Here is a 24,875-nt window from a genome sequence, read left to right as displayed (position 1 = left end):
TCTGACCTAAAACTGTTTGAACTGAAGAATGAATTGTCTTAATGTTGTATTTCCATGTTCAGCTGCTGAACGCCCAACCCACAAAATTAAAACAAGAACAAAAAAACCTCATGAACGGCTCCTTAACTCGGCCCACAGCCACCAGGGAATAATACTATTTATATGTATTTATTTAATAGCACAAACTGCAGATCTTGGATGCTTTCGCTGTTAAAGTTAGTTATGTGTCTGTGCTGAATGGTTGTATTATTGGTGTATACTGCGTTTGTCAGGTCTTTTACTCTACATGCCTTCTAACTGTACCTCAGGGACAAATACAGTAAAAGAAATTGCAGTTACACATCTGTAATGACATTTTTACTAGTCAGAATGTTTTGGATAGTCAAAATTACATTATGGGTATCTGGAATGGTTTTTCACTTGGGATATGTGGAATTAAAATGATGACTAACAATTGGATTGTGTGTGTATATATGAAATGGGAGTTTTAAGTTATGCATTACATATATCCAGAATGTTTATTCTAGATATCTAAAATGTGACTGTGGATATCTAGAAGTGAAAGCCCAATACAAATGACTGGCAAACGTGGTGATTTGTACAAGTAAGAATGTCATTGTGGATATCTGAAATGTTATTTTTAACCAGGAAGAGTTGAATTACAGATATCTGCAGTCTAGCTACTAAATGTTAAAACCGCTTGTCACAGACCCCCTGTAGTAAATCTGACTACACTACACTTCGCAATGATATGAACCGTTTACTGACCGAAACACTTGAACTCAACTCAGCAAATAATTACAACCTGTTTGTCTCGGATGACTTGAATTTACTTCCTGTGTACAACGCTAAGACGTCCAGGCGGGCGTGAATGCGACAAACCACGGAAAAGTGGTTCCGTTCTGATTTAAACAAGGCAAAGGCAAGTTATTTACTTCAGTCTCAATAAATAAATAAATGCAGAAATGAATGAACCTGCTCTGGAGCACCCCCCGACGGCTCCTCCATAACCATCCACCTCCAAACCTCCAGCCCTGTTGACACCCCCCCCTCCCCCTCAATTCCTTCCTGACTTTGCCCTACCTGTCCCCTCCCCCCCGCCATCACACACAGCAGACAGACCTTCACTGAAGAGCACGTGAGGAAGGAGCTGTGCAGACTCCGCCCAGGCAAGGCAGCAGGTCCCAACAGTATCAGCCCGAGGGTCCTCAAAGCATAAGCGACCCAGCTGAGTGGAGTCCTGCAGCACATCTTCAACCTCAGCCTGAGTCTTGAGAAGGTCCCTGTGCTGTGGAAGACATCCTGCCTGGTACCAGTACTGAAGAAGGTGCGTCCGAGCACCTCCGAAGACTACAGACCGGTGGCGCTGATGTCGAACCTGATGAAGTCCCTGGAGAGGCTGGTCCTGTCACTTCTTCGGCCCCTGGTCAGCTCATCACTGGACCCTCTACAGTTTGCCTACCAGCCGAGACTAGGTGTGGAGGACGCTATCATCTTCCTGCTCCACCGTGCCTGCGCCCACCTGGACAGACCGGGAACCACAGTGAGAATCTTGTTCATGGACTTCTCCAGTGCGTTCTATACCATCCGGCCTGCTCTGCTGGAACGTAAACTGACGGCGATGCAGGTGGACCCTCCCCTTGTTTCCTGGATTACGGATTACTTGACGGGTCAACCACAGTATGTCAGACTGCAGGACGGAGTGTCTGACACTGTGGTCGGCAGCACTGGAGCTCCACAGGGAACTGTTCTTTCCCCCTTTCTGTTCACCCTGTACAACTCAGACTTTCAGCTCCTCTCTGAGTCCTGCCACCTGCAGAAGTTTGCTGACGATTCTTCAATTGCTGGCTGTGTCAGTGAGGGAAAGGAGGAGGAATACAGGGGCGTTGTGGTCTCCTTCGTCGACTGGTGTGCAGCTAATAACCTGATTCTAAATGCCAGCAAGACTAATGAGCTAGTGGTGGATTTTCGCAGGAGTAAATCTGCCCCCACACCCATCTACATCAATGGCGTGACTGTGGATGTTGTCCAGGATTACAAATACCTTGTAGTATACCTGGATAACAAACTGGACTGGTCCAAGAACACTGAGGCTGTCTACAAGAAGGGCCAGAGTCGTCTCTAATTCCTGAGGAGGCTCCGGTCATTCAATGTATGTAACACCATGCTGAGGATGTTCTACCAGTCGGTGGTAGCCAGTGCCATCTTCTTTGCTGTTGTGTGCTGGGGCAGCAGACTGAGGGCAGCAGACGCCAAGATCATCAGGGAGGCTGGCTCCGTCCTGGGGGTCAAACTGGACTCTTTGGTGGCGGTGTCAGAGAGGAGGATGCTGTCTAAACTGCACAGCATCCTGGACAACAACTCTCACCCTCTCCAGCAGCTGCTGACCTCCAGCAGAAGCAGATTCAGTCATAGACTCTCCCCCAGTGTAATACTGAGCGCCGGAGGAAGTCTTTCCTTCCGGTGGCCATCAAACTGTATAATTCATCTCCCCCCGGTCAGGTAAGGAACAGTGGAGACACTGTATCCTGAGAAAATGTCACTTTGTCACTTTATATCATCACTACATCACTTTATTTAGTTGTACTGTCACTAACTTCAGTCAGAAATGCTGCTACACTTTACTGTACTTTACTGTAACTTAATTCTGTATTAAAATGCTGCTACACTTCACTGTACTTTACTGTAACTAACTTACTTCAGTCAGAAATGCTGCTACACTTCACTGTTCTTTACTCTAACTAACTTACTTCAGTCAGAAATGCTGCTACACTTCACTGTACTTTACTGTAACTAACTTACTTCAGTCAGAAATGCTGCTACACTTCACTGTACTTTACTGTAACTAACTTACTTCAGTCAGAAATGCTGCTACACTTCACTGTACTTTACTGTAACTAACTTACTTCAGTAAGAAAGGCTGCTACACTTCACTGTACTTTACTGTACTCTCACTTACTTCAGTAAGAAATGCTGCTACACTTTACTGTACTTTACTGTAACTTAATTCTGTATGAAATGCTGCTACACTTCACTGTACTTACTGTAACTAACTTACTTCAGTAAGAAATGCTGCTACACTTCACTATACTTAATGTAACTAACTTACTTCAGTAAGAAATGCTGCTACACTTCATTGTACTTTACTGTAACTAACTTACTTCAGTAAGAAATGCTGCTACACTTCACTGCACGTTACTGTAACTAACTTACTTCAGTAAGAAATGCTGCTACACTTCACTATACTTACTGTAACTAACTTACTTCAGTAAGAAATGCTGCTACACTTCATTGTACTTTACTGTAACTAACTTACTTCAGTAAGAAATGCTGCTACACTTCACTGTACTTTACTGTACTCTCACTTACTTCAGTAAGAAATGCTGCTACACTTTACTGTACTTTACTGTAACTTAATTCTGTATGAAATGCTGCTACACTTCACTGTACTTACTGTAACTAACTTACTTCAGTAAGAAATGCTGCTACACTTCACTCTACTTAATGTAACTAACTTACTTCAGTAAGAAATGCTGCTACACTTCATTGTACTTTACTGTAACTAACTTACTTCAGTAAGAAATGCTGCTACACTTCACTGCACGTTACTGTAACTAACTTACTTCAGTAAGAAATGCTGCTACACTTCACTATACTTACTGTAACTAACTTACTTCAGTAAGAAATGCTGCTACACTTCATTGTACTTTACTGTAACTAACTTACTTCAGTAAGAAATGCTGCTACACTTCACTGTACTTTACTGTACTCTCACTTACTTCAGTAAGAAATGCTGCTACACTTCACTGCACGTTACTGTAACTAACTTACTTCAGTAAGAAATGCTGCTACACTTCACTATACTTACTGTAACTAACTTACTTCAGTAAGAAATGCTGCTACACTTCATTGTACTTTACTGTAACTAACTTACTTCAGTAAGAAATGCTGCTACACTTCACTGTACTTTACTGTACTCTCACTTACTTCAGTAAGAAATGCTGCTACACTTTACTGTACTTTACTGTAACTTAATTCTGTATGAAATGCTGCTACACTTCACTGTACTTACTGTAACTAACTTACTTCAGTAAGAAATGCTGCTACACTTCACTCTACTTAATGTAACTAACTTACTTCAGTAAGAAATGCTGCTACACTTCATTGTACTTTACTGTAACTAACTTACTTCAGTAAGAAATGCTGCTACACTTCACTGCACGTTACTGTAACTAACTTACTTCAGTAAGAAATGCTGCTACACTTCACTATACTTACTGTAACTAACTTACTTCAGTAAGAAATGCTGCTACACTTCATTGTACTTTACTGTAACTAACTTACTTCAGTAAGAAATGCTGCTACACTTCACTGTACTTTACTGTACTCTCACTTACTTCAGTAAGAAATGCTGCTACACTTCACTGTACTTACTGTAACTAACTTACTTCAGTAAGAAATGCTGCTACACTTCACTGTACTTTACTGTACTCTCACTTACTTCAGTAAGAAATGCTGCTACACTTCACTGTACTTTACTGTAACTACCTTACTTCAGTAAGAAACGCTGCTACATTTTTAACACTGTTATCACTTATCGCTCCTTCTCACTTATTTAGTTTGTACTTATTTTATTTCAATCTGCTGCTAAACTGCACGCTGCGTATTGTTGTATATTGTATTTACCTACGCTTAACCACAATGTCTGTTGCACTCTGTCACTCTTAGTTTTTGTTTGATTTATTTGATGCTAGCTTTATTTTATTTGATTATGTTGCTTATGCTTATTGTTACTCTGATCCTTTCCCATCTTTGTATTGAAACTGTTGCACAATAATTTCCCTCGGGATAAATAAAGCTTCTTGAATCTTGAATCTTGAATAAAAACATGATGAAATAATTAAATAAATGCATGAATAAATGTATAAATAAATACAAAAATTAATAAATGCAGTTATAAATAAATGAATACAGAAATAAATTATAGAGGACATGAAATAAATACATGAATAAATGCATGAATAAATGTATGAATTCATAAAATAATAAATAAATGCAGTTGTGAATTAATGAATACAGAAAAAATGAATAAAGATGCTAAAATAAATAAATGCATCAATTAATGCGTCAATTAATAAAATAATGAATAAATGCATATAGAAATAAATTAAAAAAGACATGCTTATAAAATAAAGAAATGTATAAATAAATAAAATAATGAATAAATGCAAGTTGTAAATAAATGAATACAGAAATTAATAAAATAAATGCCAAAATAAACAAATTATTCGATGAATAAATAAATAAATAATGAATAAATGCATTAATAAATAAGTACTTCACATTTATTTCTATTTATTTCTACATTTTTGGTCACCTACATTTAGTTATTTCTGTATTTCTGGTTCCATGTGTCAGTGAGGTAGGAGGAAATGTGTTTTAGCCTTAAACGATTCATTCAACAATTACAAAGAAAAGATACATTTACAAAAACAAATCAGCTATTTCTAAACTCACAGCAACTTTCATATTGAAGAAATATTTACACCCTTAACTTAAGAAAAATGTCACAATATCACACTGTAAAAAATTCTGCATTACAATTTAAATTATACCTTTATTTTACTCGAGTAAAGGGATGGAAAAGCACACTATCATTGGTCCATTACATTATTGGATCACTATTAGTAACACGCAGGCATTTTAGCTGGTCGAGGTAGAGCTAATTTAATTTATATAACTGATGAGTAGTTTCATCAGAATCATTGTGTATTGTGTATATATTGATTCTGTAAATAATGAGTAACTAGCTGTAAAATAAATGCAGTAGAGCAAAAAACACATGAATTAAAACTGTACTTAAGTACAATACTTAGATCAATAACTATTCCACCTAATGCACCTAGGAAACTAAAATGATGAGATGAAATTGTGAAGATGCGCACAAACATCCCAGCATAAGTAGGCACTGCTCAATTGCACACAGATGTTAATCATTCTGCTAATTTGGCAGGATGTCTACAAAAAGTGCCACTCCAATGAGAGCTGCATCATTCAGTCATGGGCACTCAACTCTTCCTAGGTCTGATCATCTTGGCTGTCTGCGCAACAACTGTTGCTAATGCAGGTATGGTTTGTTCTGGTAGAAATGCATTAACCTTACGTGTGTTTTTAAAGTGTTTCATAACTGGAAAGTGTCATCACGAGAATTTGTTTTGCAGGGATCAATTTCGTCTGTGGAAAAGACTCAGTGAGAGTCACATGGAGGATCGAGCCGGAGCTGGTGCCCCTTGCAGCCCGTCTCTTTCTTGGAAACTGCATGGCATCTAAATTCATCGTTCTGCCCACTGGAGAGGGAGAAGCACAGTTCAACTACAAGTTAGCTGATTGCAATTTCAAAAGACTGGTAATGCAAAAATGATTTTCTAAAATACATTTCAGCCTCTTTTCTTCTTTTTTTTTTTTTTTGTCCTAATAAGCTTTTTGCCTACAGATGAAAGGAAAACGCCTGCTCTATCAAAACGTGCTGACTTTCAGGCCACAGCCAAAGTCAAAACCTGCTGCTTTCACGTTTCCCATCGAGTGTGTTTATAAGAGGTAGGAGTATCTCTTTGAATTTAGATTCCACTTTTAAAGCTGAGATGAGTAAATGTCACTAATTATGTTTCAGACCTGATGGTTGGGTTCCCCCTTTCCTGAACCCTGGATCAGGAGTTTCTGAAGGCCGCAGCGGGCTGGTGTTCCACATGGTCCTCCTCAACGGTGAGTTCTCGCACACTACCAAATACTACACGAGGATACTGACACGTTCTAACTTTAACCTTACCTTACAGAGCAATTGACAGATGTAGCACAGACAAATATCATCCCCCTGGGCTCGTTCATGCCAATATGGGCGGCAGTGGAGCAGCAGGCCCACCAACCCTTGCTGCTGCTCATGGAGGAATGTGTGGCAGCCTCTACCCCAGAGCTGCGGCCTGACAGTCATGTTCACCCCATCATTGGCAACAAAGGGTAAGATTTGGACACTTGGTTTGTCTTTCCAATGATCGGTCTTATTTCTAATTTTCCATTTCTTCAGGTGTCTTTTGGAAAGCACAAAGGGACACTCTAGTTTCCTGCCTCGGTACCACTCTTCTTCAGTCATCCTTAACCTGCAGTCCTTCAAGTTTACACAAGGAAAGGTGAGAGGGTAAATGGTAACCGCTATAAAGACTTCAGAACAAATCTTTACTATCTTTCGTTTGATCCTCAGGTGTACATTCACTGTAGACTGGTTGCATGGGATCCTGCAGTTGTTGATGAAACCAAGAAAACCTGTCATTATGTGAAGAACACTTTGAGGTAATAATGGATTAAGGTTAACGGCTGTCATGGCAGAGGTAGTAAGTCACATGGCTTGAGCTGGCAGTTACTGTGTTGGCAATCAAACAAGTTGAGTCCCTGCTATAAGTCGAGCAAGACAAGTCATTGCTCCGTCAAACAAGTAAGAAGTCATACGGTAGTAAAGTAGGTCTAAACAGATCTCAGCATCTGAAAAGGTTTTGAGTCAAGACGAAACGACTAAATGAGACTTTACACAGCATTCAAGTTAATTTAGATTTTTCTTAGGGGGCAAAAAACATTGCTTTGCTCAGTGTGGTAGTGGCAGCATTTACATAACTTATTTACATACATTACAAGCTTTAGACCATTTCTTCATCGCCTTCTTGAAAGGTTCCAGTAGCATGAGTTTTGCAGTGTGCAGCTACCTGGAGAAACATGCAAACATTGCTTTTAAAAGGAGCTGAGCTTGGCGGCATGATTCCTGTTCGTTACCGTTCACAATTCCCATCCCTAGATGACATTTGTGAAAAGTTGTGTTTTTTTTTCAAACTGATAAAATCTGTTTTTGCTAGTCTGCTACATCCTATTACCAGCATTCTAAATCTTATGTTTCAGACATAACTTTGAATACCTAGAATGATGTAAATGTGTTGTAATGCCCACCTCAGCATAATCAAATGGGCATACGCGTCTTGGCCTTCTTGCGTCAATGAGAAAATAGATGCCACCGTCATGTGTGCTTTAGCCAGGGTTCAATTGTTTTACATCAAAACTACAAGAAAGCAATTTTGAATATCTCCTTTTCCGTGTGTAATCTTGTCGTCACCATGCCGATGTAATGACTCCAGACATTCTTCTCCTCTCAGATGGGAGCTGCTCGATGACCCCTCTCAGAGCTCCGTCTGCAGATGCTGTGACTCATTCTGCAAGTCCCGCGCCAAAAGAGGAGTCGAATGGGGTATTGCTTTCTTCCAACTTGGGTTTCTTTGGTTTTGCTTTATCCTCATTAACTCATGATCTTTTGTTTCCCATCAGAATCCAACAGCTTTAGTCACAATTCTGTGTTGGGACCCCTGATCATAATGGACCCGGCTGACTCAAAGGCCTACAACGTATCAGAGGTGTCTGTTCCTGCAGCTGACCCTTAGGTGTGGTGATGAGCAATGAGTTAAAGTTCTTTGTCCTGAAACTGTGCTTGACCTCAGGGCTAACGTTCTCCATTTTTATAACAGGAAGCCCAGTCTGATGGAGATGATCACAACAGAGGGACCAGTAGCAGATGACATCAGCCTTCTGACTCAGGACATCAGCTTTGTGATTTGAATGAATTTGAATCGTCTTATTTCCATCTTACGCCCTCTGTACAAATAAAGTTGGTTCAAAACATTATTTTCTTCAGTTGTGTCTTCTGTCACCAAATCCAGGATATCATATAGGTTAATTCAAGACTTTATAATGTCTTATAGTAACATTTCTTAATCTGAGCTGTAACCTGGACACTTTCCTCAACTTCGCCCCTATTTTACATTTCAGTTGCTGTTTCAAAGCAACTGATGCCCAATAAACCCAATTTTGGCTTTACAATTAAAGGAGCACCTGAATTGTTTGTCCCTGTGCTGCGAGACTGTCATCTACCATGAGTTATAATGTGGCCTTCAAGTTGTCAGGCCTGTTTGTACGGGCCACATGCTTTATTAGAGGATCTAGCCCCTGAATTGGGACATTTTTCTTCTGGAATACCTCCCATTTTTCTTTGAGCTTTAGCACATTTAAATTACTACTTCAGAGGCCTGATTTGAAAAGTTCAGATTGAAGGCCCACTTTGGCCTGCAGTCAAATGCAGCATGGGCTTTTCATACTTTCTGGGGTGATATTAGTGTTTAATTTCTCATGTATTTGGACTGCCATGCTGTGAAGTCATGAGGTAAATTAATATATACCTAAGCTTTGTTTCAATTATGTATTGTGACTGTCATGCTGTGATGTCATGAGCCCAATGAGGTAAATTGATATACCTAAGCTATGTTTTAATTGCTCATGTATTTTGACTGTCATGCTGTGATGTCATGAGCCCAATGAGGTACATTGATATACCTAAGCTATATGGCAAAGTCTTGAATCCAAATATAAAATCCATACAGGGCTGAGTGCAATGGAAAGTGTTTACATAGTAAAAATATATAAAGTCATTTTCTCAGCAACATACTGCAGTTTTTGTGGATATTGCATTATTTATAACTTAAGCTATGCACCAACTGCAGTATGGTTGCAAAAAAACGTTTAAAATGGTCTAGTTACATTACTTCCTCATCTTGCATATCTAGGATTCTTATACTGACACAATGTAAATTATATTAGCATGACACATTTAAATGTATGTGTGAAATGGTGTCACTCCATAAGGCCTGCTCATGTAAATTATGTAGTCCACACCTGACATCTGTTAACGCGCTGCTGATCAAGCAAATGGGTCTATGTGAGATGTAAGATGCTCTCCAAGCTTTAATTAGCTTGATGGCCGCTGCACCTGAGACTGTGGACACACACACACACACACACACACACACACACACACACACACACACACACACACACACACACACACACACACACACACCAGGTGAAAGAGATTTTCTTGATTAATGTCTCCCAGTCACAAGGAATAAAAGCACCCACAGTGTCAGTAGCAATTATCCAGTCATGATGGCTTTCTTTTGGCAAGGTGCACTGCTTTTGAGCCTGTCAACTGTCATGTTGGTATATGCAGGTAATGTTGCAGCAACATGGACCATTCATCATCTTTAAGACTCTTTGTGTGGTAACCTGAGTTCTTTGTGTTGTATCCCTTACAGACATGACACTGGACTGCAAGCAAGATTTTGTGACGCTGATGTGGACAGAGAGCAGACCCCAGGCCGATACCTCGCTCTTCCGCCTGGGTAACTGTTTTCCTACCAGCGTCTCAGCCAGGGAGGCTGTTTTCAGTGTGGATCTCAATGATTGTAACTTCAGGAAAATGGTAAGCAGCATGTTTTGTTTAGCTTTTTTTTTTTAACTTGCAAACCAAGTCCATTATATGTACCACATGTTTAGTGACATTTATCTCCCTCATAGGTTACTGGGGATCAGCTCATGTACACAAATGATCTGATCTACCTTTCCTCTCCTGGTTCTCAAATTCTGGCCTTCACTCACCCAGTTGTCTGTGCATATGAGAGGTGGGTGTTCATACAACAGAGGGTTAAGTAGTTCTACAGATGTACATGTTTAATGACAGCAGTTGCTGACTTCAATCTTCTTTATTTTGTACAGGCCCAAAGACTGGTACCCATTGATTTATGAACCAGTGTTTAATACCTACGGTCATGGAGAGCTAGTGTTCCAAATTGGACTTATGAATGGTGGGTGTAAAACATGACTTCACTGGAAATGGTAGCTCTGTGACTCTTGTAACTCAATGACTCCTCTTTTACTGCTGTAGATGACTTCTCTGGCCCTGCTGAGTCTACTAGCTTTTCTCTGGGCTCCTTTATCCCCATTGGGGCTAGTGTGGCGCAGAAGTCCCATCAGCCTTTGCTGCTGCTGCTTGAAGAATGTGTAGCGACTAATACACCAGACCTGCAGCCTGAAAGCAGCATATACCCAATAATCACCAATAAGGGGTACGGTTACACAGGCAGTAAGCACTGACTTGCTGAACCTCCTTTTTTGGTCTGACATTGGAAGTAATACTAATGTGTTTTAACCCGTCAGATGTCTTGTGGACAGTTTGGTATCGCTCTCAAAATTTGAACCAAGGCAGAAATCATCAGAGATCCACCTGTCTCTACAAGCCTTTAGGTTTGGTCTTGGAGAAGAGGTACACAAACTGCATGTTCATTTTTAGATGCATTAGTTTATTGTGAAAAGAAATCTTGCAACCTCACTTCTCAACTTCACCCAACAGCTGTTTATCCACTGTGAGCTTGTGGCTTGGGATCCCTCTAGTCTTGATGACACCAAGAAGGCCTGCCACCATGTCAAAGATCATGGGTAACTGCCATTTTCTTTAAACTTATTAGAATTTAATACTAGAAGTTTGTCATGGAACAGTTAAATAATCTGTCTTCTCATCCAATCTTCATGGAACAGTTAAATAATCTGTCTTTTCATCCAATCTTCATGAACTCAGTTGGGAGCTGCTGGACAATCCTTCGTATAGCAATCTTTGTGACTGCTGTGAATCAAGCTGCAAGTCCAGGAAGATGAGGAGGAGGCGGAGTATTGCAACAGGTATTTGCACAACTTCTGCTGTTTCAAAATGGTCTCATGGTGTCGTACTAAATCTGTGTTTGATCTCTTATAGATAATCATGGAATAGTACAAAAGGCAGTCCTCGGTCCACTCACGATCACCTGAAGAATGCTCAAGGTGAGTTAATTTTCTATTGCAATGTATACATTTATCCTCACCAGCTAAACTAACAAAACCTTTTGTTCTCTCAACAGGAATGAATCCTTCTTACGGACTGGTTCCTTCAATCTGAATTGTGATTTTATTCTTGGGTTAAGCTTCTAAAAGCTTGGTGCCTTCAGCTCTTTGCATTTCAGATTGTGTTGTGGCCATTAAAGATGTCTCCAAACAAATTACCGGAAAGCTGACTATACTTTGGGTGTAACTGTCTTAACAAAAGTGTATCAAGGTTCTCGTATTGACTCATGGCATCTGACCTCTTATTCCTGGGTAGAACTGCTCAGATGTGCACATCACTTCATAAAGGAGCTTTTTCTAAAAGTAATCGCAACACTCCTGTTGTCATTCAGGGATAAACTCAATATTTTACTGATCATTTGTGGGTTAAATAAGATGCGAGGTCAATGAAACATGACTTAATTGGTTATTTAATGGCTTGTCTAATGCACAGTAGAGTTCAATTACTTTGTTCAAAAATGAAATTGGTAACTGATCAGTGTAATCCATTTAGCCTCATCCACACCTGCACAAATGTCAATGCTAAAGAGTCAAAGAAAGTCATGATCTTGAATGAATGCTTTATTTCAAACATGTGAAAAATATATTACACTTTAAGCACTAGTCATTAAAACCCTTTGTTTGAAAAGGAGTAGGAAGAAGCATTAGCCTAATTCCTACCTCTTCTCCACCTAGTACTATAGGTTCTTCCGTATCGTTTTTTTTTTTCAATACGCTCAACAAAAACAAACAGCCAACAAACACTGCATGTAAAAATAGTGTGGCAAAAAGTCAGAGCCCTAGTGTTCTACCCTCTTCTTTCCTGTACCTTGTAACTACCATCTGTTTGAATTTGCTCATGGTTGGACATCGTCAGAGCTCGTCTGTTCCAGTTTCACTCCACATTGAAATGCAAAAGGTTTTAAATGTTGAACCAATAAGATGCACAAGAACAGGAAAAATGACTGTGCTGTGTATCAAGCTCGTCTTTTTAATTCACAAACTGGTTTGAAATATTTCCAGCGCCAAATTAAATATTTATTCACATTAACAGTTAAATATGGAGACTGAGCAGAACACCGCCATCTAGTGACTCAAGATCATAATCGCAGGTTGGTCAGACCCGGTCCAGTAGCCTACAGGTGACCAGAGCCTGTTTGAACCCATCCCCTCCGGCAAATCGCACCATAAAAACAAATATTGCAGAAGAGTTTGACTGACAGTTAGCGTTAGCCCTTACAGCTATGTAAACATAAAAGTTAGCTTACCGATCAAGGAGAAACGTAGCCAATTGGGCGTGTGTTTTAATGCCGTTGAACTCCTTTATCTCAGTCCATGGAGTGAATGTTCGGCCTATATTGACTCTGGTTTTTGCCCGTCTGTGGTCACTCAGCTGCTGGGACAAATAAGCAGCTGCAGGATTGACAAACTCCATCTCACCCAGTGCCAGACTACAGTAGCTGCATCGAACAACAGACAACCCTGGCAACCAGCAATCCCAACGCTATTGGCTTTACAATGTAGGTCAACAGAATGTGACAGTCAGTCAAACCTGTAAAAATCTCTTTTAAATATTAATTCAGACTAAATATATTTTTTATGGAGGAGCAATACTTTCATTCTGTACCCCTAAAAGCCCTTTTTAAAAAAACATATATAGCTTTTAATGAAGATTCTCCATATTCAACCTTTAACCCTAAATACATAGCCTACCTAACCTACTCTGCAGGTGTATGAAACAGGAAGTGATGAACTGAGGCCTTCGCACGTCAACCAACCAATCACAACAGAGATAATTCGGCCAATCAGAACAGAGAAAGCGATCCGCTGTTTGCGTAGAGGCGGGACTTTCTGAGCCGTTAAAAAGACTTCTGTTCGGATAAAACTTCAACTACTTCTGGGCAGTGACAGGTAGATAATGTTTGCAAAATAACAAAAAGAGAGAAACATCTTCTAATGAAAGTAAAATCATCGTTTTGAGTCAGTGTCTTATCCTTTGTTTGTCAGTTCCCAGCCAAACAGTGAAGTAGTTAGCATTGTGGAGGAGCTAACGTTAGCTTTGCCTTTAAACTGCCTAGCCTGTACCTAACTGTTATTAGCAGTTTTTCCAAATATACAGTCACTTGTCAAATACATTCAAATTGTCAAAAATGTTGACACTAGAAATAACAGGATTTACAAACAACAAAAGTACAGTAACACAACATTCAATACAACCATAAAATTAGATTAAATATACATACATTTAATAAAACAATCATGAACACATGCAAAGATTTACCTAATTTGTTATAAAGTTATAAGATTTGCACAGATTAATAGTTTTTCATGAAGTAGTTTTAAATGTGATATTCTAAATATGTATTTAGATCTGTTTGTCTATTTCTTTACATTTTCATTTTTATACAATTTTGCTAAATTAATGACCAAATTAGTTAAATACTGCGTGTTCTCGGATAAATATGAATGTTTGAATATTATTAACAGGTTAGTTTCTCTAAGTGCTATTTGGATAAAAATGGATTTTGACAATTCAGTGAGAAAAAGGAAAACAAATAAACCTTGGGATAAATTAATTTCAGTAAAACATACCATATATATATAAACTATTAATCTTCTACAAATAAATAGACTTTAGATTATTCTGGAATTCAATTTGGAAAGCCATGAAATTAGGGATAGTTTTTGTTACTTTACATCTGTGCAAATACAATTTGCCATAGAGAATCATTATGTTACCAGTAGATTGAACATATTATCTAGATACTGGTATATAACATGGTCAAAAGTGTGTGTGGACATGTAACACCCTTTGAATGTGTAATTTCAAAACCACGGGCATGAATACTCCGGTGAAGTCTCCACTCGTCTGGGCGGACTTTCCAAAAGATTTTGTAACCTGGCTGGAGGGATTTGCTCCCATTCAGCCCTGAGCGTGTTTATGACGCGGGGGGACATATGTTAAGTAACAAGGCCTGGCTTGCAGCCGGCGTTCCACTTCACCCCGAAGGTGTTTTATGGAGATGAGGTCAGAGCTCTGTGCAGGCCAGTCAGGTTCTTCCACACCAGAATAGGAAAGCCATTTATTTTATAGACCTGGCTTTGTGCAGGGGGATTATTGTCACGTTGAAACAGGAAAGAGCCAAAACAGGAAGTCCACACCAGGAAAAACACCCAATATTAAAAGCACACTAAAGTATTTGACCAAGGCTGTCTACATACTTATGGTCATTAAGCGTAATATTAATGTTACGTAATCACATTTGTGTATTTTAATCTTGCAGAGGAGGAAACCCACAGGACTAAAAAATGGACTGGTTTCACTGTAATCATTGCTTCACAAGGAGAGGGTCGAAGTTTGCTGTGTCCAGCTGTGGCCACATCTGCTGTAAAGCATGCATTAAATCAAGTAAGACAATTATATACGCTTAGTCAATTTGCTTCTACTTTTGAATTTTGACACTGATGGCTCAAATTATCGAGTTTCAGGCTAGTAATGCTTCTTGTGATTATTAATCTTGTCAAACCTTAATTTAAGATTTAATGTATTTATGCCTTTTTCCACAGATCAGTGCAGTGTATGTGGGGCCAGCTGCAGTTATCTTCCCATCACAGATGAGGTTAGTAAGCTTGACCTCTTCACTGCAGGCTACCTGTCTGATGCCACCAACAGACAATGACCTTATTCAATGGAGCTTACTCATTATATCTGCACAAATGTTCTATGTCAGATGCAGCCACAGGAAAAGGTGTTTTTCAAGGACCCTGTGAAGCTCATTGAGTCACGGCTGGAACACACTTCACAGGTCTGTCTCCTCTGTGCAGCGGTCACCCAAGCTCCCTCGCTGCTGTTCTTTTTAATTGCTATACAGAGATGTTAAATGTCAGAGCAGCCAGTCAGTCAACGAGTCAGTGAGTCATTCGACAAGAGATTACTTCAGCGAGGGTGATATTTGACCAGATTAAAAACGTCCCAAACGATCATCATCATTGAGAAAATCCCTGAGCGATATAAGCTAAAAGCCAAAGGTGATTTACATTATGTTTTATTTTCATGCTCCTCAGATTGCGCTTTTTCAGCAGACACAGATGGAGAGAGTGACGGCACATTTCAAGCATAAGTCTGTTGAACTCGAAAGACATCTGAAGGAAGTCACTGAGCAGTGTTACAGGTAATTTCACTAGCTGTTGTTGTTCCTCTGTGGCTGTTTAAATAACCCCCTTCCCCCGACTGCAACATTATTCCTCCGTCGTCTGTCATCACAAGGCAACTCTCTGAGCTGAGGAGAGAAAATGCTGACTTAAAAAAGCAGCTTTCAGAGCTGAAAAGAGAAACTGCTGATTTGAAAAAGCCACTTTCTCAGTGGAGGGTAAGTGTTCCAAAAGTCTACTAAAGAAAGGTTCATGTTACCAAAAATGCCAATGTTCAGGTACTAGGTTACAAGTCTAATTTTGCCTGCACACTTTCTGTTTGCCACAGGGTTCTCCAGGACAGTTTTATACAGATGGGTAAAAACCATTTTACATTTTTAAGGGACTATGCCGATTAATCAAAAACTATTAAAGTTTTTAAAACGAATAAGTAATAACATTTTGTCTCATATATAGTGCTCAAAGGATGTCACTCCCTGTGGCTGTCACCTCCCCAGGTAAATCCTGTGATCTAAGATGAATTGTGAATGTTTACCGAATAAGTTAGGGTTCACTCACACTGTCCATTTGTACTGTGCCCTGTGTTTTAGGGTGATTGCCGTCCCACCCCCACCCCCTCTTCCCCGGCAGCACAGGCCCGCTTGTACTCAGGGCGCACTCACACTGTCTTTCCACACCGCGCCAAAACTGGTTTTTCAGGTCAAGCCTATTGCGTTTGAGCAGTGTGGGTGCACCCGCTCCGCGCATAACTGCGGCCAGCTGGCCGTCCACGGCCCGTCTGAGAGAGGTGGGCTTTTGTAGAGCGCGTTTGCACATGTACGAGCAAGAGCGTGCGCACGTGTACGAGCACGAGCACGACGCCTACGCCGGTTCTGACGGAATTTTTGTGCGCCTGTTCGGACATAGAAAATAGAAGGACGGACCATGTGCGGACATTTAACAACAACAACAATGGTGGCGGAAGGTTCACGTTGGTGTAATGCGGAGTTGGAGTGTTTACTGAAAATATTCAAAAACAGTCGACCAAACGCACAAAAACTCCGAGGTCTACGGAAAGATTTGTAAACAAAGCGACACATCGCGATGACGTCAATCAATGCGTGTGATGTGTTACCGTGTGATGACGTATGGACAGCAAGAAGCATTTGCGCGAGGCCCAGGCAGTGTGAGTACAAACGGGCCTGGGCCACGGGGGGAGAGGGGGGGGGGGACAAGTACCCTAAAGCACAGGGCGCGGTGCGGAAGGACAGCGTGAGTGCGCCCTCACATCACTTGAAATAAACCAGGCCGCGGCTCGATGGCTTCTTGCTTATACGTCTTCACCCCTCAGAGATTTAGTACTTCGACTGTTTTTTTATATTTTCCTCTGACCAAATCTGCAGTAAACACTTCACCTCCGCATCTTACCACCGCAAATGTCCATCGCTGGGAACAGATGCATATAAATAAACATCAAGTCCGCATCAATGCTCGCACTCGCTCACCCTCTTGCCCGTACATGTGCATCTGTGCTTTCTAAAAGCCCACCTCTCCCAATCAGTTCGCGGCCAGCAAGCGGGCCGTGCCTGGGTGCGGTACAGTTGTACTCAAACTGGTAAACGAACTAGACTTTAGCCGTAAAACGTGCTTGGGCGCGGTACAAATGGGCAGTGTGAGGGCGCCCTTAATGTATTTGGTGTTCGTGGTCCAAATGTTTTTATTCAAGTTAATGAGGAGTGTGTGCATGTTTTCTTTTTCCAGTTACTCCTCGTTCAAGAGCAATGAGGTAAGGTTTACATTGTAATGCTTCGGTGGATTTCATTCTGAATTTGTCAATATCACATATTGCAGAAATATGTTATACTCAAACATGTGGTCTGGTTCTCAGTAACATGGGCTCAGCAGAGTCTCGGGGGTGGGCCAGAGACAGGGGTCAGTCCCTCCTCAGAGTAAGTACTACTGTAAATTAATGTTATAATGTTGGAAACAAACCCCCCCCCCACCAAAAAAAATGTTTTCTTAGATTATTGTATTATTTTTAAAGACTGATAATGACAAAATAACAACAGTTGACAATACAAAAATTCTAGGTAAACTATAAGCCTTTTACCAAAGCTTTCATCTCACTGTCTTGCTCAGCGGGTGGAGATTGTTCTGCTGTTAAGGACATGCTATCTCCATGACAACTCCATCCACTGATTAAGACTATAAAATGTGGGTGAAACCTCCGGAAGAGGCTGTTGGGACTTTTTTTTTTTGGACTACAATTTCCAAGGCCAAGAGTGAATTTCCATGCTGATTAATAATTACAACATTCAGATATTCATAGTTTATTGAACTATAAACGTTAAAATTTTGACTTCTTTCTGTTTCCGTCAGACTCCTGGATCAGTTACTTCTATATCGAGCCATAGTTCTCTGAATGAACATGTGTACAGTAAGATGCTTTTGCAGTTCTACCATAGGATTTAACAGGATACATTATGCTTAATCAGCTCAGAAACGAAATGCATTCTCTCGAACTAAAATCCTTTCGGCCATTTTTGTTTTTTAAAGGAACACCCACACCCACATCCTTAAGCACTCCTACAAGGTAAGAAATCCTTTATAACTTCCCAGGAAACATCACATTTCCACATGTTCTGGACTGGAAGTTTTCTCAACGCGAGTCAGTCGATTTCTGTCTTCCTCAGAACCCAGCGACAGACTCCTAATGTCTTCCAGTTGCAGTTTATGAGTGGATTATCAATACAGTCACCCAGACGCTAATGAAATGGCTCCTAACAACTCTGGGGTCACGTTTTTTCTTTTATCAGTTAAGTAAGTCTTTATGTGTTCATCAGGATTGTGACGTCTTTGTTGCAGATACAAATTTGTTATGGCCCGGTAACAGTTGTCACCAATGATTGAATGTCTTATACATTGAGTATTTTTTATTTATTTATATAATTAGGTTTAAATGGGTGTTTTATTGATGTAACAAGGGTTCCTCTGTTGATGAATTAACCCGCCACATTGTTTTATTGATCACTGGTTGACGAATGTCATCCAGTTTTTATGGTTATACATTTTTTTGAAGGATCAATTTGTATTAGAGCTATTTCTGCAGATTGCTTTTGCTCACAACAGAGAATTTACTTTTAGTTTTGTTAAATAAATTTGAACCGTCAGAATCAGTTGCAATCATTACAGAGCACACACACAAAACATTACTTGCACACATGATTAAAAAAGCAAAATCCTTTACTGGTTTCCAGTGACACATTTGTGCAAATGAGAAATTATTCAAACACGAAAAAATACATGGAAAACATTAACAGACAGCAAGCGTTATGGACAATTCCCCACAGCATCACACTTGCATGAACTTTTCAATACTAATAGAATAACAAAGTGATGAACACTGCTTTATCATTCTGGTCATCTAACCTTTATCCAGACATCAATAATGAACTAAACTCCATTTAAAGCCCACTTCGCCCCTTGTTGGTCTACCAAGAAGTACTTTAGAGTGCGGAGTTTTCTGAACCGATAACCTGAACGTACAAGGTTTTAATTCAAAATCTGAGTTAACAATGTACTTTCTTTTGGGTTCAAACCCTTTGTGACTTCAAACTATCTAGTTTGTCTAGATTATAAACCATCCAGTCACGCCATATAACTACTGAGACAAAAGAGATGTAAAAATACTGACTGCATTAATGTGAAATTTAAGTTGACACTTCACATCTGAATGATGTCGATGCAATTGCTGCTTTCTTAGTAGCTATCCTTTACTGTTAAAAAAGGTGAAGTTAAATACAAGTATACAAATAGTAAATCAAGTATTAAAACAGAGCATCTAAAGGGGAATGTGTCTCTGGAGTATGCTGTAGACATTAGCAGAAGTGGATTTAACATGTTGCTTTAAAAAGGCAGAATAGTAGGTTTCAGTGTTAGGGGATCAAGAATGACACAGTTTAGTTAGCAACTAATATTTCGTGAAAGAATCAGATTTAATGAATATGGCAGCAGGCTCTAAAACCAAAGTGCAATATGTCAATTTAAAGTGTACATGTCCAGTGTGCTTTTCATGACAAGGAATTATTTGCTGTAAAGGAATGATTACACACAGTGATGATCAGTCAACAAACACATCAACAGACATTTTTTTCCAGAGCAGTTGCTCATCTGCTTAAGTCAGGTACCAACAGTACAACCAGTTTAAATTATAATGCTACAGTGGCATACTAAAAGTTCTGTAGTAGTGATATCTAGACAAAAATAATAAGCTCAAAAAATATAGCAAACCAGTGTACATGTTACTGTCCTATTTACAGCAACATGGGCAGCAGACCTATAATTCAAGTCCAAAATATATTAATGATAAGCAGGAAATGCAGCATATATAAAAACACAAACCTCACCGGGCTTGTATTGGGAAGACTGGATGTTAGAAACCTGCCGAATTAAAGCAATTTAAACCAAAATAATGACGATGCTTGTTGGCGCAAAGGATGTGAGGAGCACCCCGCCAACTTTTAGAAATGTTCTTAAGCCTGGCTCCAGTGTCCTAATCAGCAACAACAGGCTTTTCTTCAGTACCCCCATCACCCTGAGCTGCAAACCAATCTCGCACTTGCTGGTAGCTCATTCTGGATTTCTTGCATAGAGTGTCAAGGTCTTTTTCATGCAGTGAGCCCATTGAAAGGTAATACGTTATCAATGGCTGGATATCAGGGGAATCTGCAGTTGTCGCATTTGCTTGAGATTTTCGTTTGCGGCTTCCCCCAGCCCGGTGAGCTGTCCCAGAGCCATTTCCGTTTGTTAAACCACTGCCACTCTGCTGGGCTGCAAGTTCTGCCAAGAACTGGTCACGGATCCCCTTCACCCAGCGCAGCTGGCCGTTTTTAACCGCATACCGTGTGTCCCCGAACCACTGAATAACATCTGCCCTGGGCAAACCCGTAAGCTTGACAAGTTCAGTGTAATCTTCACTCTTGGGCCACTGGCAGCGTAAGAAGTTCTGCTTTAACACACTCAACTGCTCCTTGGTCTTTCTTGGTCGCCCAGCTGGAGTGAGGGCAGGGGATGTGGATGTGGATGAGGGAGCTCTTGAGTTTTGCGAGGGTGTTTGTAAGAGACTGGCTTTGGCTGAGTTGGCTGACTTCTTTGATGTGCAGATGCTGTTTGAAAATGGTTTATTAGGCGAAGCAGTCAGTGGTGGGCTACCAGAGGGGGAAGAGTAGGGAGAGGATTTTAATATCCCTGATGGTTCCTGTGGAACATCTGGCTCAATCTTGATGATCTTGGTCAGTTGTAAGGGCTGCTCTTCACTTTGTTCCTCATCTTTTAAGCTGTCCCCATCACCAGAGAGCTCCTCCATAACATCATACCCTTCTGCCTCGAGGACCCTTTCTCCAAATGCTTCAAGGCTGTTTGACAAAAAGGTCTGGAAGAAATGTGAATTTCTAATCCCATTGCTACGGGCTTCCTCCTGGCCCTTTACCCTGTTTATTTGACCAGTCTTTTGAGTAATAAGTGGAAGAGGTTGACTCTGTTGATCATGTTTACCTCCAGTGTGTTGAGAGTAGTTTTGGGCTGCAGCAAGGCTTCCCCGGCCAACCCTAAGCTGGTACCGGCTGTCACTGAACCATTTACGAATGTCGTTACGACTCAGCCCCGTTTCTTCTTGCAAACGTCTAAGCTCAGTCTCAGCAGGCCAGTTCTCTCTCAGAAAGCTCTTCCTAAGGGCAGCGAGCTGAGCTTTAGACTTTTTGTAGCGCCCATGACGGTGCTGTCGTGAAGATGCCTCTGAAAGGTCAAGGGAGACATCAGCTGCTGTACTTGCTGGTGTGTTTGCTGGTGGGCGGTAGAAGTATGAATCCTGAGGAGGTGGGAGGGTGGAGCTGAAACACGGAGTGGTGGATTTGGCTGGTTTATAGGATTCTGGTGACTCACACTTTGGTTGCTTCTTCTGGGGACTAGAGAGAGCCCCCTGTACTTCATTGCTATCCCTCTCATCAATTACCAATTCCTCAAAACCTCCGCTCTTTATTTCGGCTTCCTCTTTTGTTTCAGTAGAGTCGTCACTAAGCTCAGGCACGGCCAGCTTTTGCCGCGTCTCCTGTATCTCCTCAGAGGACCAGCTGATACCGTATTTAATTCTCTGCACCATAAACCACACCTTAACTTTGTCCAGTGGCAAGGCACATACCCGGGCCAGGGTGTTAACCTCATGAGATGACGGGTACGGAAATAAGTTAAAGGCTTGGACCAGCTCTGGGATTGAGTCAAGTTCACGGGTTTGATCCGACTGTGTCCATACCAACTTCAGTCCCTCCGACACTAGAGGCAGGCACACAACAGAGTTGTGGTTAGTGGTGAAACTAGCCACGCCACTCGCGTTGCTGTCAGCTGAGTTGGCAGAGTGGCACAAATCCTTGGAGGAGTGTTTAGCGTCAAGTTTTCCTTCACACTCCAGTATTTTTCCTCCAAAAACCCCCCTTGTGCCCATAAATAGTCCATTTCTGCCATTACGTTCACTGTAGGTTGCCATCTGGGATATCAAAAGAGGCTCTTTCACCTAGAAGAGATATAAAGACACCGATTAAGTTGTTGATGTTTTTACTTTTCTCGTTATCGTGTCACAGATAAAATCACTGAAGGGGGAAGGCCCATTTCTTCTGAGGGTAGAGTCGAGAATATAGACTATAATATTTTAAGAACTTTCGGTTCTCGTTCACTCTCAAAGTCAATTAACCGACAGCTGTTTCCCCTCCCCCATGCTTTGCACTCCTTATTCTGAACTCCCAGTGAAACTAGTAGTATACTCTGTCCAGACCGGGTTCCCCTCCCCCAAAGCGTGGTGACTGACTTTTGTTTTGTGTGAGTGAGTGAGTGGGGGGACTGGTCGCAAAGGGTGGGTGCGTGAGGAATGGGGATCTACGAGAAATCCATCACAGTCTAGTTTCTCACCCTTTCCCAGTCAGGCTTTGTTCTGCTCCCAAGTTCTCAGTCCCCGAAAGATGAGTGTAGCCTCTTCACAAAAGGCCGATACCACAAGAGAAACCTGTGGACGGAGAAAACGAGCCGCGTTAGTCACACTCAAGTCCAAGTCTGGGCACTTGATGAAACAGTATTAAAACACAATGCATTCATATTCCTTTAAAAAAATAATAGTTTGGTGAGTAAGTTAATATCAGCAATGTCCATAAAAGCAACAGGTGTTAAGCCAACACTTAAACCCATCACTATCGAAATACTTATATTTTTCTCAACTGCTTTAGCTGTGTTATGTCATTACCTAATTATATTCCTACGGTGTTTTTTAAATACCTATTGAGCAGTGACTTACAAGTAACTATGTACTCTTAATCTGGGCCGAGCTAAGCAGAGGAAATGTTGCTTTTAATTACGCCACGGAAGACATTGAAGTCGTTTGAGACACGCAAGATTTCTTTTAAGTGTGCCAAAAACATTAGTAGACAATTATAAAAACCACTGTATTAGTCATTCGCGACACATTGAAACCCCACGGGGATGAGCTCATGTGTCGGCCTCTCACTGGTGTTTGACGTGTTACTTTAACGCACTGTGAGAGTTTATACCTGAATATCTTTTGTTTTAGTGGAACAAATAAAGCAATAAAAGTTGCTCTCGGTGCCAATCACAATAGCAGCCCAGTGCCTCCCCCCGTCTCTCTCTCTCTCCCTCTATGGCGTACTAAGTAAAAACGCTTCGCACTGCACAGGCGCACTTCGCCGTCAGACACGCTTCAGTGAAACACACAAATAAAACTTACCCCAAAAACGCCAAAATTACGCGTCGTCCCCGAGGTCCGCGGAGCGTAATGAAAACAAAAGAGCCCCGGAGTTCCCCCTCTGTCTCTCCGCTTTTTTATGACCGAAGTTTAGAGGAAGAACCAAGGGAAACAATAACCGTCCGTCCGTCGGTTTGACCCTTGTCTTATTTATCAAAAGCAGCGCGACGGATTACTGTCTGGATACAAAGATGCAAGTTTGTCGCCCTTTCGGAGGAGTTCAGTCGTCGGCTCAAGTCTCGCCGCGGGGAAAAAAAGGCAACAAATCAATCAATCCGTGAGATTCCGGTTTGAATGTGAGTCGCCGTTACTTCGTCCTCCTCGGTCCCATCCGTAGTTGCTTTTGTTCTTTTAACTGAGAAGTGTTTTCGCTGTCCGGCCAGATCGAGGCGAGGCGGAGCCGAGGACCAGGAAGCCCAGAAGGCCCCAACTGACTCTCACACACGGTGACGCCGGGGTGGGTGTGCCCAGTCTGGAGCAGAGCAGGCCGTGGATTGGAGGAAGGAGGCGCCTGTATAATAAATCCGTGGCAGTAGGCTAAACATTTTCACGTCAACCACCCACCAGACCAGTCCCCCCCTCCTCCCTCCCTACCCCCCTAAATCAGGCCCACAACATCTCATATGAGTTTCATCGAGAATCACCACCATACAATTAAAATCCTGCAGTGGCGGAACAAGTATTCAGACCCTTTATTTGAGTAAAAGTAGTAATATCTCACTGTAGAAATACTCTGTCACAAGTAAAAGTCCTGCCTTCAAAATATTATTTGTGTAAAAGTATAAGCAACAACATGCACTTAAAGTACAAATAGTAAAATGTATCATTATGCAGAGTGGCCCATTTCAGTATATAATATTATTAGACTACTCGGTGTAAATTTAAAATATTGTATATATTCTTATATTTCCCTGTGTTTATCTCATCTCATCTCATCTTTAACCTCTTATCCGGGGTCAGGTCGCGGGGGCAGCAGCTTTAGCAGGGGACCCCAAACTTCCCTTTCCCGGGCCACATTCACCAGCTGGAGATCTAATCTCTCCACCTGGTCCTGGGTCTTCCCCGAGGCCTCCTCCCAGCTGGACGTGCCTGGAACACCTCCCTAGGGAGGCGCCCAGGGTTCACCCTTACTAGATGCCTGAACCACCTCAACTGGCTCCTTTCAACG

General features: G+C 41.3%; 4 protein-coding genes across 4 annotated transcripts; 3 read left to right on the top strand and 1 right to left on the bottom strand.

Moving 5' to 3' along the window:
- Nucleotides 1–6,060: 6,060 nt before the first annotated feature.
- On the top strand, nt 6,061–8,474 carry LOC310958222 (zona pellucida sperm-binding protein 3-like; the record flags this gene model as incomplete). The annotated part of the gene is made up of 9 exons (XM_083929071.1): nt 6,061–6,127; nt 6,222–6,406; nt 6,494–6,597; nt 6,671–6,762; nt 6,834–7,014; nt 7,082–7,184; nt 7,256–7,344; nt 8,193–8,284; nt 8,362–8,474. 9 exons carry the CDS (start codon nt 6,061–6,063, stop codon nt 8,472–8,474), a joined length of 1,026 nt encoding a protein of 341 aa, XP_083785197.1.
- A 1,603-nt stretch (nt 8,475–10,077) lies between these two features.
- On the top strand, nt 10,078–11,851 carry LOC310958221 (zona pellucida sperm-binding protein 3-like; the record flags this gene model as incomplete). Its single annotated transcript, XM_083929070.1, has 9 exons — nt 10,078–10,093; nt 10,179–10,345; nt 10,441–10,544; nt 10,639–10,727; nt 10,808–10,988; nt 11,080–11,185; nt 11,273–11,358; nt 11,498–11,598; nt 11,814–11,851. The coding sequence occupies 9 exons, from the start codon at nt 10,078–10,080 to the stop codon at nt 11,849–11,851; spliced, it is 888 nt and encodes a 295-aa protein (XP_083785196.1).
- A 3,217-nt stretch (nt 11,852–15,068) lies between these two features.
- Nucleotides 15,069–18,796, top strand: LOC310958220 (E3 ubiquitin-protein ligase RNF212B-like; the record flags this gene model as incomplete). Its single annotated transcript, XM_083929069.1, has 12 exons — nt 15,069–15,184; nt 15,343–15,395; nt 15,507–15,581; nt 15,841–15,947; nt 16,043–16,145; nt 16,256–16,284; nt 16,384–16,424; nt 17,668–17,692; nt 17,795–17,855; nt 18,286–18,343; nt 18,463–18,499; nt 18,772–18,796. The coding sequence occupies exons 1-12, from the start codon at nt 15,085–15,087 to the stop codon at nt 18,794–18,796; spliced, it is 714 nt and encodes a 237-aa protein (XP_083785195.1). The 5' UTR covers nt 15,069–15,084.
- A 443-nt stretch (nt 18,797–19,239) lies between these two features.
- On the bottom strand, nt 19,240–24,140 carry homeza (homeobox and leucine zipper encoding a). Its single transcript, XM_083928401.1, has 3 exons — nt 23,690–24,140; nt 22,864–22,957; nt 19,240–22,471 (listed from the first exon to the last, which is right to left on the bottom strand). Exon 3 carries the CDS (start codon nt 22,442–22,444, stop codon nt 20,459–20,461), a length of 1,986 nt encoding a protein of 661 aa, XP_083784527.1. The 5' UTR covers nt 22,445–22,471; nt 22,864–22,957; nt 23,690–24,140; the 3' UTR covers nt 19,240–20,458.
- Nucleotides 24,141–24,875: the final 735 nt, after the last annotated feature.

Source organism: Echiichthys vipera (assembly GCF_963691815.1).
Source record: "Echiichthys vipera genome assembly, chromosome: 15".
Lineage (NCBI taxonomy): Eukaryota > Metazoa > Chordata > Actinopteri > Perciformes > Trachinidae > Echiichthys > Echiichthys vipera.
This window is presented reverse-complemented; position numbering and strand designations above follow the sequence as displayed.